At 37.0% G+C, this 23631-nt stretch overlaps 1 protein-coding gene across 3 annotated transcripts in view; it reads right to left on the bottom strand.

The window, feature by feature from the left end:
- The window catches only part of ATL1 (atlastin GTPase 1), an 81669-nt gene that overhangs the window by 49685 nt on the left and 8353 nt on the right, over window positions 1-23631 (bottom strand). For all 3 annotated transcript variants that reach the window (XM_032405070.1, XM_032405071.1, XM_032405069.1), the window contains exon 2: window positions 17485-17656. In XM_032405070.1, the coding sequence (XP_032260961.1) occupies window positions 17485-17518 (34 nt within the window). In that variant the 5' untranslated portion in view covers window positions 17519-17656. The remainder of the gene's footprint in view (window positions 1-17484; window positions 17657-23631) is intronic.

Raw genomic sequence — 23631 nt, 5'->3', positions numbered from 1 at the left:
TGGTCCCAGGGTCCTGGGATAGAGCAGGGAGCCTGCTTCTCCCTCTCCCTCTGCTGCTCCCCCCTCTCTCACTCTCTCTCTATCAAATAAATAAATAAAATCTTAAAAAAAAGGGGGGTTGAATTATATAGTTAATGTAATGTAAGTATGCTCTAAAATAAAACAAATATCTGAATCATGACTATAAAATAATGAAATGGTTTATGGGAAGAAGTCTCATTGCAGTGTAGGCAAAAAGGAATATTAGGTATTCCTTTTTGATAAGAAATCTTTTAAAAACACAGAAATAATTTTTTATTAAATAGAATGAATAAAAAATAGAATGAATCTGTTAAATGTTTATAAATATATAGACATTAGTTTGCATTTCATCTAAAGTTAAGAAAGGCTTTTTATCTGAAACCTATCATAACTATCAATCTAATATTTATGCTAATAAATACTGACATATAAAAATAGGCATTTAGATAAGCTACAACCCAGATATCTACCAACTGATAAATGGATAAACAAAATATGGTATATCCATACAATGAAATATTATTTAACAATAAAAAGAAATGCAGAATCAATATATGCTACAACATGGATGAATGTTGAAAACACAATGTTAAAGAAGCCAGTCAGAAAAGATCACATACTGTATGATTCCATTTATATGAAACTCCCCAAATAGGCAAATCTACAGAAACAGAAAGTAGATGAGTGGTTGCCTAGGACCAGAGAGTGGGAGGGTTTAGGAGGTGATGTCTAGGTGGTACACGTTTTCTTTTGGGGGCTAATGAAATGTTCTAAAATTGGGTGATGAATGCATAACTCTGAATACGCTAAAAGCCTCTGAGCTGTACACTTTAAATGGCTGAACTATATAGTATATAATTATAGCTCAATAACACTGTTAAAAAACTATTTAGAAAAAGTTCAGTTTCTATAAAAAAGGTCAAAATTGAAAACACAGACTAAAAATATCTGGAGAACAGAGACTGTCTTACTCATGTTTATACTTCTTGAAAATACTTATAAGAAGCTCACACAGTAGGTACCCAATAAATATTTACATTAATTTAATATAAAATAACTGAAAAAGTTTTGAGATGCACAGTATTATTGAGAACAAATCTTATGTGCTTGATTCATTGTTCATAACTATATTTCACCTAAGCAATTAACAAAAATCCTTGGAATGCATGCCAAGTTTCTTTAGCACCAGATTTCTACCCTCTTATATATGTTTTGCTAAACTAAACTTAGTTTCAATTCCCTGAGCACTATGCACATTTTTAAAAGGGGAAGAAGCAGAAAACAGGTTAGAAGCAAACTAGACAGGAATTAGCATTTTACTATGGATGATACAAATGTATGGCTCACAAGGATAGAACCAAAAAATAATATTGTTTCACCTTTTTACCTACTGGATCTTATATTCAGTAAAGAGACTTCTGGCACTTTTCCCTTCTTTGTGGTATTCTACATCACTGGAAGCTGGCCACCCAGCTATGAATTTATATATGTTGAAAAGGAATCTTCAAAAATTTTAAATATGGAGAAGAATCATTTTAACATACTAGAAATGCTATGGGCATGTATTTCTAATTTTCTTAATTGTAAACTTTGAAAAAAATTTATACTTCGTCTTTCCAGCAAAAATTAAACCTCACAGTAAATGCACACACATATATGGAATTTTTGGTAAAGTTAAGCTTTCTTCATTTTGCTTCCTTTATACAGTATTTTTTAAATAATCAATTTCCATTTAATTTTAATTTTACTATAAAGTCATTTTCTGTGTTTCAGCATAATAAATTATTTAATCAGTAAAAAAAAAATTAAACCTTACGAGAAAATGAACTATGAGTACATTTGAGCCATTATAGAGAAAAGACATAACACCTAGGAAACTGTTTCTTGGCAACTGAAATTAAAAGGATATATTATATTTTCTTAAACTGTTATATCTCTTTTGAACAAAAAAACTTGAAGAATGACTGAAAACATTTGTCTGAATGACTGAGAATGACATCCAACATCACAACAAAAAGGAGTTTATACAGAAAGGGACAAAATGAGTTGGGGAAACAAAACAAAATATTAACTCATTAAAATGAATATCTTAAGAGTGAGCAAGAACAGAGAGATATGAGCTACAATGAGATGAATATACATAGCAGACTTCAGAGCACTACTATGCAGACTCTCAGATTGTTCTGCTGTTAGTAATACCTTTGAGGAGAGGATTACAAGGAATAATGCAGGTCCTACAACTTCAGAGTCTTGGAAGGAATAAGTAAGTCATTTAACAGGCTGTTTATTTATATTAAATACAAAAGCATTCCATAAACTATTCAATGGATGACTCTAGAAGAACAATGCCATCATGATTAAGACACTGTGTGTGTGTGCATATATATATATATATATATATGCACACACACACAGCAAAAATTAAACCCCATGTATGTAAATATATACACACACATATATATTTCATATATGTTCATATATATGTGAAAAGGCCTAAACAGAGAGATATGTAACTGATAAAAAGAAGAAATACTAATGGTTTATAGACATAGAGGGAAAAGTTCGGTCTTGCTAGTAACTGGAGAAATGCTAATTAAAGGAGATAAACTTTTTAGCTATCATAACTTGCAAAGATTAAAAAATATATACACTTGACCCTTGAACAACATGGGGGGTTGGGGGTGCCAAAAATCCACATATAACTTTTGACTCTCCAAAAAATTAACTACTAATAGCCTACTATTGGCCAGAAGCCTTACCGATAATAATAGCAGTTGATTAACACATATTTTGTATGCCATAGGTATTATATACTCTATTCTTCCAATAAAGTTAGAGAAAAGGTAACGTAATTAAGAAAATCAGAAGGAAGAGAAAATACATTTACAGTACTATTATAAAAAAAAAAAACTTCAGGGCCCCTGGGTGGCTCAGTCGGTTAAGCACCTGACTCTTGATTTTGGCTCCAGTCATGATCTCAGGGTCATGGGACTGAGCCCTGTTTGAGTCTGCTTAAGATTCTCTCCCTCTCTCCCTACCCCTCCCCCCACTTGTACATGCACACACTCTCTGATAAATCTTTAAAAAAAAAACAAAAACTCTGCATATAAGTATTACCAGCACATTTCAAACCCATGTTGTTCGAAGGCAAACTGTATACTTAGAGTTGGAAACATTCAAAAACATTTAAAAATAAATATACCCTTTAATAAAACAATTCCATTTCCAGGAATTTATACTAAGGAAATTATTGGGACTGTGCATATGTATTTATCTGCAAAAGAGTTCATTATAACATTATTTATAGAGTGACAAACTGGAAACAATCTAAATGCCTAACTGTAGGATACTGTAAATAAATTATGTCACAGCTACATTATGCAAAATATGGAGCCATTTGAAATCATGTTATAGAAAAATACCTAATCATAAGAATGTAAGAAAATATGTTGACATATTTTAAGAAAAAAGGCAGATGGGAAGTATCATTCCCATTAAGGAAAACAAATACACATGCATTTACAGTCACTGAAAAAAGTCAATTTCAGAAGTATTTGGTTTCTAAGCAATTGTCTGGTCCTTTAATCATGTTTGAGTCAGCTATTTGGAAACTGTTGGTTTCCCTTTCTGCTGAACATTGTCATGCTCAGGTCTATCTCTACTATTCTAAGCTCTTCTCCATACTGCAGGGACTGGAAAGGTGAGAACTATAGAACTACAATTCTTATAATCCCTTCTTAGCAGAGTTCTGATTTAGATTTTGTCTGTGAAAGGCACTCATGACTTCTGGAAGAGACAGGAAGTAAGAAACTTCTATTGTCTTCTAATAGAATGGATAGATAGGAGAGCAGATAGCACCCATGAGGCTTGCAGCACATGCCAAAGGTACGGAATTTTATGAATTCATGGACAGTGGCTAATATCTTGTCCAGACAGTCAGGTACTTCAAAGAAGTATGTGTCTGGACCTTGGGAATGGGCACAGAGTATAAGTATATTCAGTTCCATTTGAATATTCACTAGAGGGCATTCACTGCAGAGGAAGTGCTAAAAAATCAGATGGATAAGATGACTCATTTTGTGGATATCAGTTAGCCTCCTACTCTAGCCACTTCTGCTCAGTACACCCACAAACTAAATCAGCAAAAGAAATATGAAGCAACTAGGGGTGCCTGGGTGGCTCAGTTGGCTAAGCATCTGCCTTTGGCTTAGGTCATGATCCTGGCGTCCTGGGATTGAGCCCCGTGTCGGGCACCCTGCTCAGCAGGGAGCCTGCTTCTCCCTCCCCCTTACCAGCACTCTTACTCGCACTCTCTCTCTCTCTCAAATGAATAAATAAAAAAAAAAAATCTTAAAAAAAAAGAAAGAAATATGAAGCATCTATATTAATGTCAAACAAAATAGACTTTGGAGCAAAAAACATTACTCAAGATAAAGAGGCTCACTACGCAGAAATAAAAGGCTCAGTTCATCGGGAAGATGTAACAAGTCCACATTTGTGTGCATCTAACAACATAGCTCAAAAGTTCATAAGAGCTTGACAGAAGACTAGGGGGAAATTGACAAATCCACCAACATCTTTTCAAATCTCTACCAGGGGGCACCTGGGTGGCTCAGTCGTTAAGCATCTGCCTTCCGCTGAAGCCATGATCCCAGGTTTCTGGGATCGAGCCCCGCATCGATTTTCCCTCTCCCACTCTCCCTGCTTGTGTTCCCTCTCTCACTGTGTCTCTCTCTGTCAAATAAATAAATAAAATCTTTTAAAAAAATAAAAATAAAATCTCTACCAGAATTTTGAAGTATCTATCAGATATCAGTATCTGGTAGATCAAACAGTCCAGAAATCAGAGTATGGAAAACATGAACAGTGCATTTAGTAAGCTTGAGCTATAGAGAATTGCTGAATCACTACATTGTACACCTGAAACTAATATAACACTATATGTCAACAATAGTGGAATTAAAATTTAAAAAGTGATTTGACAGCAAGTGCGACCTTTAAGTACTTTATATTAATTCATTCGTCTTTAAAATAAACCCATTCATTATTCATTCTTTTTTTAAAAAAAAATAAGCTTGGGCCAGCAAATATATATAGCACACTGTATCAAAAATTAGAAAACATAAAATGCTTTTCAGGCTTTTGTGGAATATTTATATTAATATATACTAGGACATAAAGCAAGTTTCAACAAAGTTCACAGCATGGGTATTCTATAAACATGAACCACCCAATACTGTAGCAACTAACTGCATGTGGCTGTTTAAATTAAATTAATTAAAATTAAATAAAAGTAAGTACTTGATCCTCATCCTCACTAGCCATACTTCAGCTGCTCAAAAGACATATACAGTTAGTGGTTACCATATTGGACAGTATAGATATGGAACACTTTTATGACCATAGAAGGTGGTCTGCTATATAATATGGACTAGAGAAAGATAAAGTATGAAATCAGTAGCAAAAATTTAGAAAAATCCATACTTTCTTTTTTTTTAAGATTTTATTTTTACATAATCTCTACACTGAATGTGGGGCTTGAACTCACAACCCTGAGATCAAGAGTTGCATGGTCCACTGACTAAGCCAGCCAGGCACCCTGAAAAATCCGTATTTTCTATATATTCATGAATAAAGGAACAAATCAGTGTGGACATTTAAAATACTTGAAACTAAATGAGAAATAATCTACTACATATCAACATATATAGGATACAGCAAAATTGGCATTTATAGAAAACCTATAGCCCTAAATACATATATTAGAAAAAGAAGACAATCTGAAAATTAATGAGCTTGGTATCCAACTTTTTAAGTTAAAAAGAGAATACAGAATGAAACCAAAGAATATACAAAAAGGAAATAATACTGATTAAATAAAATATAAAAGAAAGAAAAAAGGAGGGATTAAACAATTAAAAATATAACAAGGAAAACACAAATAAAATTAAGTAGAGAAAATAACAAAAAAATTAAGAACAACCTTATGCCAAGTTGATGAAATGGAGAGATTCCAAGAAAAATACAAATTACTAAAACTGACTCAAGAAGAAACAGAAATATTTAATTGTTCCAAAATCAATATTGAAGTTGAATCAATAGTTCAAAATCTTACTATAAAGAAAACAGCAGGTCCAGGTAGTTTAATAGACTCATTTTCCCAAACTGGATCAGTCTAATCTTATATATTCCTTCCTGACCTTATCCCAGGAAGGCAAGATTACTTCAACACAGAAGATATTTTATTTTACTTATTTTTTTAAAAAAGATTTTACTTATTTATTTGAGAGAGAGAGAGAAAAAGCAGAGGGGAGAGGGAGAAGCAGACTCCCCACTGAGCAGGGAGCCCAACACCCGGCTCAGTCCCAGGACCCCGGGATCATGACCTGAGCTGAAGGCAGACACCCAACCGACTGAGCCACCCAGGCACCCCAACACAGAAGATATTTTAATGTAATTAAACATATGAACAAATTAAAGAATAAGAACCAAATGATTATTTCAATAAATACAGAAAAAGCATTTATTATAATTCCATATCCAGTGATGACTTTTTTTTTTTTTTTTAAGATTTTATTTATTTATTTGACAGAGAGAGAGATAGCGAGAGCAGGAACACAAGCAGGGGGAATGGGAGAGGGAGAAGCAGGCTTCTTGCCGAGCAGGGAGCCCGATGTGGGACTCGATCCCAGGACCCTGGGATCATGACCTGAGCCGAAGGCAGACGCTTAACGACTGAGCCACCCAGGCGCCCTCCAGTGATGACTTTTAAAAAGACTCTTATTTAGGAATAAAGGAGAACATTCTTAATCTAACTAAGACAAGAAAAAGACTTAAAAGATAAAGATTAAAAAGGAATGAATAAAGCTGTCATTATTGCAGGTGATATGCTTCCTTATGTAGAAAATTCTGTAGAATCAAAAGGCAGTTTATTAGAATTAATAAGAGAGTTTTGTAAGGTTGCTAGATATAAGGTAAATATGTAAAATTCAACTGTATTTTTAGGTGCTATTAACAGCCAATAAAAAATATAACAGGGAAAAAAATCATAGCAACAAAAAAATGTAAGGAACATAAGAATAAATCTGACAAAGGTCAGTCCTTCAAGGAAGGTCTTTAAACTACTGAAAGACAGCAAGAAGCAAAATCTAAACAAATGAAAGAATATACCATGTACATGAATAGGGATATTCAGTACAGTAAAAATCTTGACTCTAATCAAATTAATCAACAAACTAAATACAATTTTTTAAAAGATTTTATTTATTTGAGAAACAGAGAGAGCACGAGTGGGGGGAGGGGCAGAGGAGAGGCAGAGAGAATCCCAAGCAGACTCCCTGCTGATTGTGGAGCCCAACACAGGGCCTGATCCCAAGACCCTAAGATCATGACCTGAGCCAAAGTCAGGCACTTAACTGACTGAATCACACAGGCACTCCTTAACTGAATACAATTTTAATTTAAAAAAAATCTCAACTGGGCTTTCCAAAGAACTTGAAAACCTCATTCTAAAATTTTATACAGAAGCATAAAGCCAAGAATAAATAGTTCAAAACATCCTTAAATAAGATCACAATGAAACAATCTGTTGTACCATATATGAAGACACTATGAAACTACAATAACTAAAATAATGTGTTACTGACACAGGGATAGACAGATAAATAGCACTGCAACATAATAAGAAACCCAGAAACTGACCCACTCATATCCAGGAATAATATCTGACAATACAGTTTGGAGATCAATGGGAAAAAAGGTGGATTATTCAATGATGGGCCTGGGACCCTTGGTTATCCATATGGAAAAAAATTCAGAGATTCTACATCACACTATCCATAAAAATAAAATCTAAGTGGTTCTAGAGCTTAAAATGAAGTTGAGAAGACTGCAGAGTAGGAAGCACCAGGAGAATAATTACACTGACAGAATCTATCTGATACAACTATTGGAACTCTGGAATTTATTGAAGGCTTACAACTTCCAGGGGAAGGCTTGAATGGTAAAAAATTGCAGTTAATTTAAGTCAATTCCAACTCTTAACTCAGCAGCAAGTACTGATCCTTCACCACTCAGCCCTATGGCAGGCAATTACACACATGTTCCCACAGCAGCTTACATACATCTTGCAGAAGTCAGGGTAGGCAATGAGGAACCTGTCCTCCAAAAAGTGGGGATCTGTGTTCCTATCACTGATTACTGCTTCTTATCACAAAGGTGCAGACACAGAGGTGGACAGTTGTTGTATTCTCCCCCATTGTTGACTGCCCTTTCCTTCTAGGGAAGTGACTTCCAGGAGACTTAAAGGGCCAGTACTTTTCTTTTTTTCCCCGTCTTCAGTTTTCACCTTTTCCTCTTTTCGGAGTCAGACATTAAAGATTAGGGTATTCGAAAGCAACTACATATACAGGGAAAATCAGAAACTCGCCACACATGCCCAGGGAAAGGCCCAGGCTAAAAAAAGACCTGAGAAGACCTTAAGTTTACATCTCAGGCTGATCCTCGGCATAGACATCCTATAGCTATTAAAACAGAAACAAAACCAAAAATCCCCAAACCCAGAAAACCCTGGGGAAGGAGGAGAATCTGACTTTCTTATTTCTTATTACATTATTAGATTCAAATGTCCAGTCTTCAATAACAAAAATCACAAGGCATACGAAGAAATAGGAAGATATGACCCATTCAAAGGAAAAAAATAAATCAACAGAAACTGTCCCAGAGAAAAACCAGATGGTGAACCTACTAAACAAACACCTTATTAAAATGACTGTCTTAAAGATGCTCAAAGAGCTAAAGGAAAATGCAGAGAAAGTCAAGAAAACAATGACTGAACAAAATGGAAATAGTAATAAAGAAATAGGAGACCTAAAAGAAAGCAAAAAGAAATTCTAGAGCTGAAAAGTGCAGTAACTAAATTGAAAAGCTCACAATAAAGATTCATAGGGATATCTGAGCAGACAGAGGAAAGAATCAGCAGCTGAAGATAGGGCAATCGAAATTATCGGGGCTGCAGAAAAGAAAAAAGTTTGAAGAAAAGCGAACAGAGCCTAATGACCTGTGGGACACCATCAAGCAGACTAACATACGCATTGTAAGAGTACCAGAAGGAGGAGAGAGAAAGGGGTAAAGAGATTTTTTTGAAGAAACAATGCCCTAAACTTCCCAAACTTGATAAAAGACATGAGTACAAACATTTAAGGCTCAACTAACTCCAAGCAGAATAAACTTAAAGAGACCCACACTGAGACACATTATAACCAAATTGTTGAAAGACAAAGACAGAAGTTTGAAAGCAACTGACATCACATGCAAAGAATCCTCAAGATTATGAGCAGATTTCTCATAAGAAACTTTGGAGGCCAGAATACAGTGAGAGGGCTGATATATTAAAAACGTTTTAAAAGAAAAAAAAACCTGTCAACAAAGAATCTTATGTTTGGCAAAACTGTCTTTCAAAAGTGAGAGAGAAATTAAGGCATTCTCAAATAAACAAAAGCTGAGGAAGTTGATTACCACTAGGTTTGCCCTGCAAGAAATGCTAAAGAGAGTCCTGTAGATTGAAATGAAAGCACACTGGACAGTAATTCAAAACCATCTGAAGAAATAAAAATCTCAATAAAGGTAAATACATGGGCAATTATGAAAGCTAGTATTATTAGAACATTTTGTAACTCCTTTGTTTTCTACATGATTAAAAGACCAATATATTACCAAAAAAACCCCCAATTATTAGTCTAAAAACTAGTGTTATTATATAACTTTTGTCTGTAGTTTCACATTTTGTTTTCTACATAATTTAAGGGACTAACGCATTTTTTATTAAAGTATAGTTGATACACAATGTTACATTAATTTCAGGTGTACAATATGATTCCACAAGTGTATACATTAGGCTATGCTCACCACAAGTGTAGCTACCATCAGTCACTATAGAACCTTATTACAATACCATCAATTATATTCCCTATGCCGCACCTTTATCCCCATGACTTATTCATTCCATAACTAGAAGCCTGTATCACCCCCTCCCCTTTACCCATTTTGCTCATCTTCCCAACCCTCCTTTTCCCTCTGGCAACCATCAGTTTGTTCTTCGTATTTATAGGACTGTTTCAGCTACTTATTCATTTGTTTTGCTTTTTTAGATTTCACATATAAGTGAAATCATATGGTATTTGTCTTTCTGTCTGACTTATTTCATTTAGCATAATATCTTCTAGGTCCATTCATGTTGTCCAAATGGCAAGATCACAGCTTTTTATGGCTAAATAATATTTCAATGTGTGGAATATTATTACACACACACACACACACACACACACACACACACATACATATGGAATTAGTGTTTTCATTTTCTTTGGCTAAATACCCAGTAGTGGAATGCCTGGATCATACTGTATTTCTATTTTTAATTTTTTGAGGAACCTCCATACTGTTTTCCATAGTGGCTGCACTAATTTACATTCCCACCAACTGTGTGTGAGGGTTCCTTTTTCTCCACATTTTTGCCAACACTTGCTATTTCTTGTCTTTTTTATTCTAGTCCTTCTGAAAAGTGTAAGGTGAGATCTCATTGTGGTTTTGATTTGCATTTCCTAATGATTAGTGATTGAGCATCTTTTCATGTGTCTGTGGCCATCTGTAGGTCTTATTTGGGGACTAACGTATTTTTTTAAAAAAACTATTAGTTTATGTTTTTGTACACATAGTGTATAAAGTTGTAACTGTGACATCAGTAACTAAAAGGGATGCAAATGGAGCTATAAAGGAGCAGAGTTTTTGTATGTTATTGAAGTTAAACTGATATAATTTCAAATTAGAATGCTGTAACTTTAGGATATTAAATGTAATCCTTATGGTAGTTCTAGAATGTCTTAGTTCAGGCTGCTATAACAAAACACCATAGACTGGGTAGTTTATAAGTGTTTTTTTTAAAGATTTTATTTATTTGAGAGAGAGACAGAGAGAGAGAGAATGAGTGGGGGGAGGAGCAGAGGGAGAGGGAGAAGCAGACTCCCTGCTGAGCTCGATCCCCAGACTCCAGGATCATGACCTGCGCCGAAGGCAGACGCTTAACCGACTGAGCCCCCCAGGCGCCCCTGGACTGGGTAGTTTATAAACAGTGAAATTTAGTTCTCGGTTCTGGAAGCTAGAGGACCAAGATCAGGTTGCCAGCATGGTCAGGTGAGTACCTTCTTCCAAGTTGTAGACTCCTCATTGTATCCTGGCATGGTGGAAGGGGCTAGGGATCTCTGTGGGGCCTCTTTTAAGAAAGCATGGTTAATCCCATTCATCTCATTCAGAGGGTTCCACTCTCATGACCTAAGCCATCTTCCAATGACCCCACTTCCTAATACTATCACACTGGATATTAGGACTTTACACATATGAATTTTGGAGGGTACCAACATTCAGACCATAGCATATACTATACACAAGAAATAAATGACAGGGGAATTAAAATGTTACACTACAAAAAAAGTCAACTAAACACCTAAGGACAGTAATCAGGAAATGAGGGACAAGAAAGCTAAAAGGCACATAGAAAAAACCACAATGAGATACCATTTTCACATCTATTATAATACCGAGTGTGAGCAAGGATGTGAAATGAACAAAATACTTTGTGGAAAAATGCATAATCTAGATTCCATTTTATATTAGGTTCTTAAAAATGTATATTTGATATACACATGTTAAAAATGATCAGGAAATGATAAACATCAAATTTATGAAAGTGTTTATCTTTGGCAGGGAGTAAGGAAAGGATGCCATTAAGGAAGGACACATAAGTAGTGTCAAATACTGATAAAGTTTTATTTCTTCAGTTGGGAGGGGGCATACAGATTCTCATTATCATTCTCTTCAAAAGTGAACATCTGTGTTTTATATTGTTCATTTGTACACAGATATTTTTCTTTCTTTTTTTTTTTTAAGATTTTATTTATTTATTTGACAGAGAGACAGTGAGAGAGGGAACACAAGCAGGGGGAATGGAAGAGGGAGAAGCAGGCTTCCCCCAGAGCAGGGAGCCCGATGGGGGCTCAATCCCAGAACCCTGGGATCATGACCTTCGCGCTTAAACTGAGCCAACAAGGCGCCCCCACACACAGATATTTTTCATAAAACTTTATAAAAAGAGGAAGAGCCTCTAAATTCAAAAACACTCTGACTTTTTTTTATGACTAAAATGATCTCACAGTAGATCATTTTCCTGATGATCACAGGTTCTATTTAGAGTCTAGTCACTGGTTCTAAAGATAATAAAGGCTGCAGAGTTTGAAACTCAGCAAATATATAACCCAGGAGTCATCAAGACAAGGTGTAAGAAGATACAAAGTATAAAAAATATATAGGTACAGGAAAAATGTATTTGAAAAAAAGATATAGGGAAGGCAAATTAAATTAGTGAAATGGGAGGGGAGAGTCTGTAGGGAAGGTACATGTATGACTCAGTAGAAATTTTATTTTGTTTTAGGAGGAATAGATATATACAGAATGAGCCAAGTAAAAAGGGACAAATGGTCTCCTTTCAAGAAAAATAGAATGCAGCCAATTGGAGAAGAAAGAGCAGGAAGTGACTATACTATACTCAAGATCGCTTTTAATCTTACCTCAAAAAACAAAAGCAGAAACCTAAAAATTAATATTTGATCAATGGCTTTTCAACAAATAGACACTCCTTACACTTACCTAAGCTAAGATAGTTTTTTTTTTTAAATAAGGGCAGAAAAAGCTGACATACAAATATTATTTTTCGAAAGCAACATTGCACTGACAGTTTCTGTTACATTGTAGAAAACCCAAATTCCCATGTGGACTCCCAAGTTTTAAGCAATTGTAATTAAAAAAACAAATTAAAAAGGATGCATTTCTGTTTTGTTTCTGGTAGTACTTAAACTCTAAGCCCAATCTTGAAAGAATGCTTTCTGGGTTACTGTCTCTGAGAGTCATCTGAATCCTTTATTTTTCACACTAGTACATTCTTTGCCTTTTTTTCTAGTCCAAAGCGACCAAGTTTATAGAGCATTGATTTCTTATACCAGCTTAAGCCTCAATAGGCTTGTTGCGGGACCTTTTTGGCATATTATTTTAGTTCCTTGTCTTCATCACATGGACTGGGGAAGCAAACAATCCTAAATTTAAATCTTGGATCTATAACTTATATAAATTATGGGACCTCTGGCACATTTCCTCATGCTCTCTGAGTCTCGGATTCCTTATATATTAAAATGCAAATAATAATGTCTGCCTCTAAAGAATGGACTTTTAAATGCTTAAATTTATTTAAACTTCTGGTTCAGGGGTGCCTGAGCGGCTCAGTTGGTTAAGTGGCTGCCTTCAGCTCAGGTCATGATCCCAGGGTCCTGGGATCAGAGCCCTGCAACAGCATGGGCTCCCTGCTCAGCAGGGGGTCTGTTTCTTCCTCTCCCTCTGCTCCTCCCCTCACTCATGCTCTCTCTCACTCACTTTCTCTCTCTCAAATAAATAAAATCTTTAAAAAAATAAAAAATAAGGGGGGTGGGAGGATGGGTTAGCCTGGTGACGGGTATTGAGGAGGGCACGTTCTGCATGGAGCACTGGGTGTTATGCACAAACAATGAATCATGGAACACTATATCTAAAACTAATGATGTAATGTATGGGGATTAACATAACAATTTAAAAAATCACATAAAAAAAAAATAAATAAATAAACTTCTGGTTTGGTGCAGATTTAGGTACAGGTGTTGGGATTCTCAGTTCTACTCACAGACCTGCTTTTCAGTTGTATCTCTGGGTATGATCCTCAACCACCACCCCCAATTCTGGGTGTTAGTAGAGATGCTTCTCTGCTTTGTAGTTTCCATGGCCCTATTAGAACCTAACAGGTCTCTGACTACTCAGATAAAAATATTAGCTGTGATATGGTCCTACAGAATTCTTACCCGAATTTTAGGTTTCCTGTACAGATTTTGCAAATCTCTCTTGCCCTTTTCTTGGAAATCACTGTATTTTCCAATTCTGGATAGTCTACCTTTGAACTCCACTCACTGCTTTCTAACTTGTCTGAAAAGTATTTAGCTAGATGACAAGGTTAGTTCACTGTCTTTTTTTTACAAGCTATCAGCTGAGTTTTTTCTCATCATAGACCTCTGGCTTCTACAAGAGCCTGTTTTCCTTCTACCTTCACACCATGCCCCATTATCATATAAAACATTCCACAGTATTGAGGCGCCTGGGTGGCTCAGTCAGTTAAGCCTCTGCCTTCGGCTCAGGTCATGATCTCAGGGTTCTGGGATAGAGCCCCATGTCAGGCTCCCTGCTCAGTGGGGAGTCTGCTTCTCCCTCTGCCCTTCCCACTGCTTGTGCGCGTGCATGCTTTCTCTCTCAAATAAATAAAATCTTTTTTAAAAATTCCACAGTATTATGTTATAGAAAATAAATTAGAAGACAACCCTAGGTTCTAATTTCAGTCCTCTTACTAAATATATGATTTTTGCCAAATTATTTAACCTACCTGAGACTCAGTTTTTTTTTTTTTTTTTTTTACAAAAAACTATGTCCAGCCAACTAAAGAAGCTACAGATCAAATGCAATAATGCAGGTGACTGTGCCTTGAAAACTGTAGTTCTATACAATTTGCAGAAGGTATTATCAATTCAGTAAAGGGGCAGTATAGCATAGTGGTGAAGATAAAAGAATCTGAAGTCAAACTGCCAGAGTTGGAATCCTGTCTCTATCATTTACCTTTGATATATAAAATGAGGATTATAATACCTACTTCATATGATAATAGCTCAATGACATTAGCTATTCTTGTTATTATTAAATGCCTACTATGTTAGGTATTACACTAGGTGCTAGTAATAAAATGGAATCAGGACAGACATGGCTAAAATCTTCATCAAAAACGTCTATTTCCTACTCTATATGCTACGTTTTTCTAAGTCATTTACGTATTTATGTCATATATACTTTATAGTAAAGAAAAATCAGAGTAGTAAAGCATTTCCATAGAGCATCAAGACTCCACAATTCCAGTATTTCTTTCCTGTGAAAATATCCAGTGAACACATAGTGACTTTAGTATTTCTTTTCTTAATTCATCACTTGAGTTGAAACTCTTGATGACTTCTGGGTAAACTGTCTGGGACATGTTCCCATCAAATATAAATCATCCAATGCTTGTCAATCACCTAAAATGCTAATTAAAAGGCAGATTCCTAGACCCCATTTCAGACCTATTGACTGAAAAGCTCTGAGTGATTTGCAGCAACATGGATGGAGCTAGAGTGTATTATGCTAAGTGAAATAAATCAGAGAAAGAGAAATACCAAATGATTTCACTTATATGTGGAATTTAAGAAACAAAACAAATGAGCAAAGGGAAAAAAGAGAGAGAGAGAGACAAAACAAGAAACAGACTCTTAACTATAGAGAAGAAACTGATGGTTACTAGAGAGGAGATGGGTGGGAGGATGGGTTAAATAGGTGATGGGGATTAAGGAGTGTACTTACCATGATGAGCACCCGGTGTTGTATGGAAGTGTTGAATCACTATATTGTACACCTGAAACTAATATTACACTAACTGGAATTAAAATAAAAACTTACAAAAAAATAAAAATAAATAAAATAAAAATAATTAAAAAAAAAAAAGCCCCAGCTGGAAGATGTGGGAATGTGCATTTCTAATAAGGTCCCAATGTGATTTTTATGCAAATCCCATTTGAGAACCACATTCCCGAGACAAAAAAAAAAAAAAAAACCTCCACTATATAAGAAATCTGTACCCAAAGAAATACTGAAGAATAATGATCCAAAGCTTCACTAAGGAGAAAAATTTTAATCCTTAGAATAAATTTTCATATGCATGTCTTTTAACAGGGTTGAGTCAACAATGCACAGAGATCAAGACCAAAACTGACTTGAACATACACACCTTAACTGTGAGTATTCAAGAAATTCCTACTCTGGAGGCCAAGGAAAAGGGTGGTGGTAAGGGGACACTGAGAAAGCTTACTCATAATTCCATAAGAAGCAAAGAAAAAGGTGTTACTGCAATAGTCACACTTACTAAAACTGGGGTTTTGTAATCTCAGAAAATGCAACCACCTTCTCTTAAATTCAGACAACTAGACAGACCTCCTTGTGCCAACTCCCCCCACTTACCACAAATCTTGGATAATGTCTCAAATGTAAACCTTGCCTAGTGGGAGTGAAGTTGGTCCTGTGACCAAAGAGGCAACGAGAAATATGGTCTTTTGATAAAAGTCAGCCAAAAACAACCAATTAAAATATAAATTTATACCTGTTGGTCTGAAGGACAGTTACAGAAGAGATCTCATTGAGACACATAAGACAATCAAGGAGCTCCAAACTCCTAGTGGATGTAAACTTTCCAAAATAACAAAATATTTACCCACCAAGGACCTAAGATCGGCTCTGGTTCAGATAATAAAACGCCCTGAAAGGCTTTCGTTCCTAAGATGGTAGTGGGGCTAGCACTGTGACTGGAAGAAAACGGGAACCCAAGGCAGAAAAAGACGCCCAATCTGCCCACACTCTCCGTCCTGAACCAAGTCTGGAGCAGCAGAGCGGGCGGGGTTGCGATTTCTCCTGCATCACTGCGTTCTCTCTTCTCCGCCTGCGTGAGCGCCGCCCACCCACTCGCCGCGTGAACCCACTGGGCCTAGCCTCTCCTCCCCCCTCCCCTCGGCCTGGTGCTGAATCATGAGTCCAATATCTCCAAAAGGTAAAACCAAAGAACAATGCCACCCTCAGGGCTGGCCTGAGTGGGGTACCAGGTTGGGGTGAAGCAGCGGCTGCAAACCACAACTTTGCTTCCCTTCTTCCCAAATTCCCCACCCAAGCCCCAAATTGAAACAAGTACTGTAGTGCTGGGGGACTCCCAAGCGGGCGCCCCTTCTCCTGGGTTGCTCAGGTCCGCAACGCTCCCACCGGGCCCGGCGTGCTCTGCCTCATTGTTCCAGCACGCCGCCCGCTCGGGAGCCCGCGCCCTGCCAGGCGGAAGGGCTCACAGCTCCCGCGGAAGGGGGTGGAGGTTAGGGATCCTCACCCCCTCGCCCCCCACCCCTCTCGGCCGGGTTAACAACAGCCCCTGCCTACTCTCATCGCCTTCCTGCCAACCGATCGCTAAAGCGGAACCAACGAGTCCCCGGGAGGCTACCGGCGGGTGCTGTCCAAATGCTGCGAGGAGGAGGACTGGGGGAGGAGGGCGGGGGAGAAGCAGGGGGCTCCGGCCTGCAAGAAGCTGCAGCCCTCTCCCACAGCGCGATTCCGGCTACCCCGGTATCACTCGGCCATGCTTTCTCCCGCCCTACAGGGAGCAGCTCGGTTGTGGCCCGTCTCCCAGCCCTGGACTCCGCCACCGATCAGCCCTTGGCCCTCTTGTCCCCAGAAGCAGAAGGCTAGTCCCCATGCAGGCTGCAGAAGTCACCATATGCTACTCACCCCAACTGTTTCTGTCCCTGCGGTTCTTGGCCATGGTGGTCTGGGGACTGGTGGCGGTGAGGCGCTGTCACTGCGCTGGCTCTTCTCCCGGGCTGCAGGTTGCTGGCGGTGGGAGGCTCTGTGCCCGCCGCTGGGCGCAGTTCGCTCAGGCTCTGAGGATGTTGCTGTGGCGCTGGTGGGAAGGAGTGGGGAGGAGAAGGGAGGAGAAAGCGGATGAACCAAGCTCAGCATCACAAGCCCGAGTTCACACAAATATCAGCGTCACACCCTCCCTACCTCGGCCCACCCCCAGAGCATGAAGACAGGGACAGACGATGTACTGCAACATTTTCAATGGAAAACACACATACAAATAAATAGCACCCCCTCACACACACTCTCAAAGAATTTAACGGCATTAGCCAGTCACAGAAATACACAAACCAATATACTGCATTATTCTCAATGTTCAAATACCTGTTTCCTAGAAGAGTTACACATTAGTACAAATATGCAGGCAACATTTATATAGCCAAAGAAATTAAAATAATCTGCATTTATCTACCAGGCACCATTTCCCCCCATTTTAAAAGCAAGGTCATGCTGGTAAAGAGGGTATCAATGCATTTTTGTACCTGTATACTGAACAGGCCTGCCTTTTAAAATTAGGACAGCAAAATTTAGATCAAGATCAAGATAAATGAAAGCTGGAGATTCATCATAATATGTAACTAACTCAATATCTAGTGGGCAAAATTTCCCACTAGATTTGCAGAGAAAAACTCTGGAATTATATTGCCAAATATTTTAAGTAAAATCATACTACATGGTCTGGGTGAGCCTTGGCAGCCACAAAGGTTGCAGACCTTTTGAATTTTGAATAGAAAGCAAAAGGCAATAAACACTTTTAAAAAAATATTCTCAACCTCTCCCTTTCCACTGATTTCTTCCTCTCTGCCTGCAAACTCAGTTTTCAGTATTCTAGGAACAGTCCTTTCATGCTACTTGACCCTCAGGATACCATTATCCCATTCCTCACACAGTTTTCTCCTGCGTTCAGTTGTTGCCCACACTCTACAGATCAGTTTTGCCTACAAAATTACTGCTATCCTCTTAATTACCAAATCTTTGGTCTCTGCTTATTCTTCATCATAAGCAACTCTTCACTCTATGTTTACTCAATGTAATTTGCTATCATGGCTTCAGACAAGACCTCCATCCTGATAATTCCCAAATCTATGCCTCTAGTCTTAAGATCTCTCAAAGAGAGAAAATCATCATACTAGAACCAAATTTATAACTGCCTGAGGTCATCTTCACTTTGTTTTTCTACTGACACTTCAAAATCAACATTTCAAAACCAAACTATCTCACCCACCACTGCCTAATCTTATGCATTCCATATTTCAGTTAATGCTTCTAGTGATCTCAGAGCTGTGAACACTGTAAACCAAGTTTACATTACAGTTTCAGTAGAGTTGCATTCCCCAAACACTAATGAAACAACATAGGAAGACAGTTATTATCTCAACCCTATACCTACAAACTAAATTCATAGACTAAAAAGAAGTGTGTTCTGCTTTTCTTGTATATCTTAACTATAATTCTCAGCTCACATTCTAGCCTGATAATCCCTTTCAGTGAATCTCATTAAAAAGAATAGATTCCACACATACACATGCACAGACACACAAAGTTGTATAATTCAATATATTCTTTTTTTTCTATATATGGGTCCTTACAATATATATTCTTAACTGAAAAATACATTTTAAAAAAACTCTTTTCTTTGTAATTAATAGGTAATCTGTGGGATAATATTTGAGACTGTGACTATCTTGGCCAAGAACTTCACCCAATGGTTTTAGTATCCATTGATACCCTTGCCTGAATCAAGTTTATATTAATGATTTTTAAATGGTGATTTTTAAATAATTATATCATTTCTTTTACATTTCACAGTTAGCAGCTGACATTCCCTCTCCCATCTTTGTTGAGAACCACATAGATTCATGAAATCTAAAGCAAAAAAAAAAAAAAATTATTGTGTTATTTATCATCATTATTCTTTCTAATCCTCAAATTGCCCTAAATTTGGCCAATGGGAGCCCCTTCAAGTTAACACCTATGTGATCAGTTCCTTATTTTCTGGCATAAGAAAATGTTTCAAGTTTCCCTTGTATTTTCCCTGCCTCAGAACTAGAATTAGCCAATTTCTCCAAGAAGTTCTGGCTCCTTTCAGTGAAAAAAGAAATTTAGAAACCAAGATCTGGGTGCTAGTTGTGCTCATTGCTAGCAGAAGTTTCACTGTTTCTAGACTCTGACAGTAGACATTGTTAGAACATATTTATTTTGGGGGGCACCTGGGTGGCTCAGTCAGTTAATTATCTGACTCTTGTCTTAAACTCAGGTCATCTTGTCTTAAACTCAGGTCATGCTTTCAGGGTCATGTGAGCAAACCCTGTGTTGGGCTCCATGCTGGGTGTAGAGAGTGCTCAAGATTCTCTCTCTCTCTCTCTGCCTCTCCCCCCAATTCTAAAAATATTTATTTATTTTTAAAACCATAAGTTTAATCTACTCCAAATAAATACCTCCAACCATATGAAAATACATATATACAAGATTATTTATTACAACATTTTATGTAATTGCAAAAAACTGGAAACAATATATGAGAGTGGGTGAATATACTATATCTACACAATGAAATACTATGCTGCTGTAATAAAGAATAAAGAAGATCTCTATGAATGGATACAGACTGATTTCCAGAATACACTATTAAATGGAAGGGGGAAAAGTGAAAATGCTTTACCCATCCTGTAAGAAAGAAAAGGATATGAAAGAACAAAGGTATCTGCTCTTCTATGCAAAAGAAATACAAGAAAAATAAACCAGAAGCTAGTGAGATCAGTTACCTACAGGGGATGGATGGGAATAGGATGGAAGTAATGGGAGAATGGGAACAGGGTAGTAGGGGGTGAGGAAGATTGATCCTCCTTAAGTATAGCCTTTTTATATAGCTCTGTTTCTTAGAGCCATGGTAATGTTTCACATTCTCCAAAATAAATAAATAATTGAAATCAACCAGGTTATGGGGGTAGAGAGAGTTCTCAAAATGGAATTACAAACAAACAAAAAAAAGTGAATCTAACTGTATTACAGGTGAATAACATAACTACACTGAGGGTGTAGGAAGAACTAATCTGAAAAACTTCAGAAAACAGTATTTTGACTATATGCTATAAGACTAAAGACAAAAACTATACACAAGTATCATACTCTAGTTCACTTAAAAAATTTTTTTGACTATAGTTGATACACAATGTTACCTTAATTTCAGGTGTACAACATACTTCAGATTTTTTTTCTTCTAGGACATACATGGGCTAACAATTCTGAAATTACTTTATATATACACTAGGATTGGACAAATATATGGTACATAATCAGAGCCAGATTTCTTGCTTTTTAAGATAAAGTTATAATAAGGAAAGGAGGAAGGATAGAATGAACCCTGTGGTGTTGAGTCAGAATCTGAAGTATCAGTATGATAGAGTAAAAATACAAATAACTCAACTTTTAAAAATGGGCAGAGGATCTATTAGACATTTCTCCATAGAAGACATACAAATGGCCAATAAACACATGAAAAGATGATTAATATCTTTAGTCACTAGGAAAATGCAAATCAAAACCACAATGAGGGCCACATGGGTGGCACAGTCGGTTAAGCATCCAACTCTTTTGATATCAGCTCAGGTCTTGATCTCAGGGTCATGAGTTCAAGCCTCACATTGGGGTCCATGCTGGGAGTGGAGGCTACTTAAAAAAAAAAAACAAACCCACAATGAAATGCTACTTCTTACCTACTAGGATGAAAAAGACAATGAGTGTTGGTGAGGATGTGGATAAATTGGCACACCCATACACTGCTGGTGAGGATATAAAATGGTGTAGCCACTTTGGAAAGCAGTCTGGCAGCTTCTCGAAAAGTTAAACATTGAGTTATCATATGGCCAGCAATTCCACTCATATATGCCCAAAAGAAATGAAAACATATGTTATATGAAAACGTGTGTACAGGAATGTTCATAATAGCATGATTCATAGGAGTCAAAAGGTGGAAATAACCTAAATGCCAAATAACTGATGAATGGATAAACAAAACTGTGTATCTATACAATGGAATATTTGGCCATAAAAAGGAATGAAGTACTGATATATGCTACACCACGGATCTTGAAAATATTATGCTAACTGAAAGAAGCCAATCACAAAGACCACATATTGTATGATTCCATTTATATTAAATGTACAGTATTGGCAAATCTATAAAGACAGAAAGTAGATCAAAGTTTGCCTAGGGCTAGGGAGGGTGGAAGGGAGGTTGAAGAGAAACCCTCAGTTTCTGCTTTTGAGTACAGGTTTCTTTTGGGGGCAATTAAAATTTTTTAAATGTTTGAAATCAATTCTGTACAACTCTGTGGATATATGAAAAATGACTGAATTATACAATTTAAATTGGTGGATTATATGGCATGGCAATTACATAGCAATAGGCTACTTTTAAAAAGTCAAGGTCAAGTTTATTTTAAATCAGAAAAAAAGAAGGAAAGGTATTTGTACATTAGTACTCCAGATCTCCTCTCATCCTGACCCCACTGGAATGTTACTTCATAAATTATTCCCTCCCTCCTATATCCTCAATGCTTTTTTTCCCCCACTGGTTCCTTCACCGTGCTCATTTCCCCCCATCCTAAAAAAAAGGCTCTCTCAATCTTGTCATTTACAACAACATGGATGGACTTAGAGGGTGCTAAGTGAAATAAGTCTGACAGAGAAAGACAAATACCGTATGATTTCACTCATATGTGGAATTTAAGAAAAAACAGATGAACAAACAAAAAAGACAAAAACCAGAATCAAATACAGAGAACAACTGGTGGTTACCAGAGGGGAGGTGAGTGGGAGATAGGTAAAATAAATAAAGGGGATTAAGAGCACACTTGACTTGTTGAGCACTGAAATATGCACAGAACTGCTGAATCATTATATTGTACACCTGAAACTAATATAAAAGTATGTGTTATTATACTTCAGTAAAAAAAAAAGAATAAAATGTAACCTCCTTAAGAAAGAAAAGGGCTCTCTCAATCACAAGTTTCTCCATAGTTGATGCTACAACTCGTTCCTTCCCTATAATAGCTTAACGCAAAAGGGCAATTACTGTCATATAATTTTTTTGAAGATGGGTTGGTTCTGTGGTGATTAATTCAGCAGCTCAATATCATCATTGACCATATTAGTCAGGACATAGATTTGGCTGCTGTAAACAATTACAGTGGTTTAAGACAGATATTCATTTCTCTCTCATGACATAATCTGAACATAAACCCTCCAGGGCTAATATGGTGGCTTTGAAATATCAAGGAACGTAAGCTTGGACTTCCATGGTATAATCCAAGATGGCTGCTTGGGCATTTGCATCCTCATTCCAGTCAAATAGACGGGAAGAAAGGAAAGAAGGGCATATATCTATTCTAAGGGTACAACTCAGAAGTGGCACATATCACCTCTACTCAAATACTATTGACCAGTACATGTCCCACCTATTTGATATATTATGTGTATGTGTATCCAACTAAAATTTAAGAAATCTCATATTAAAGAAAGAAGGGAGGGCACCTGGCTGGCTCAGTTGGAAGAGCATGATCTTAATCTTGGGGTCGTTGAGCCCCATGTTGGATGTAGAGATTACTGAAATATTTTTTTTTTTTTAAAGAAGGGAAATGGATTTTAGAGAATACCAGCAGCCTTTGCCACAAGGACCAAGGTTGCATTTTACCATCCTTAGTGTGTGGACTTATTTTGTAATGTGGGCTCCTATCATGGTGCCAAAATGGCATCTGCCATTCCAGTCACCAGAAGCAGTTAGCCATGCCTAGAAACAAAAAAGGCATGTCTGTGCCTTGTGTACCTTGTTAAAAGCAAGGAAAACCTTCCAGAAGCACTCCCACAGACTTTACCTATGTGTTATTATCTAGAATTGTCTAGCCCTTTAGTAAGAGAAAAGAGGCTAGGCCAATCAAGATTTATCCCCTAGCATTGGGGAGGGTCTCAGTCTCATCTGATGGACACAGACACTCAGAAAAGGTCAACAAAATT

This window comes from Phoca vitulina, unplaced genomic scaffold, assembly GCF_004348235.1.
Source record: "Phoca vitulina isolate PV1807 unplaced genomic scaffold, GSC_HSeal_1.0 scaffold7, whole genome shotgun sequence".
In the NCBI taxonomy this organism is placed as follows: Eukaryota; Metazoa; Chordata; class Mammalia; order Carnivora; family Phocidae; genus Phoca; species Phoca vitulina.
The sequence above is the reverse complement of the archived record's forward strand: the minus strand, read 5'-3'. Positions and strand labels throughout refer to the sequence as shown.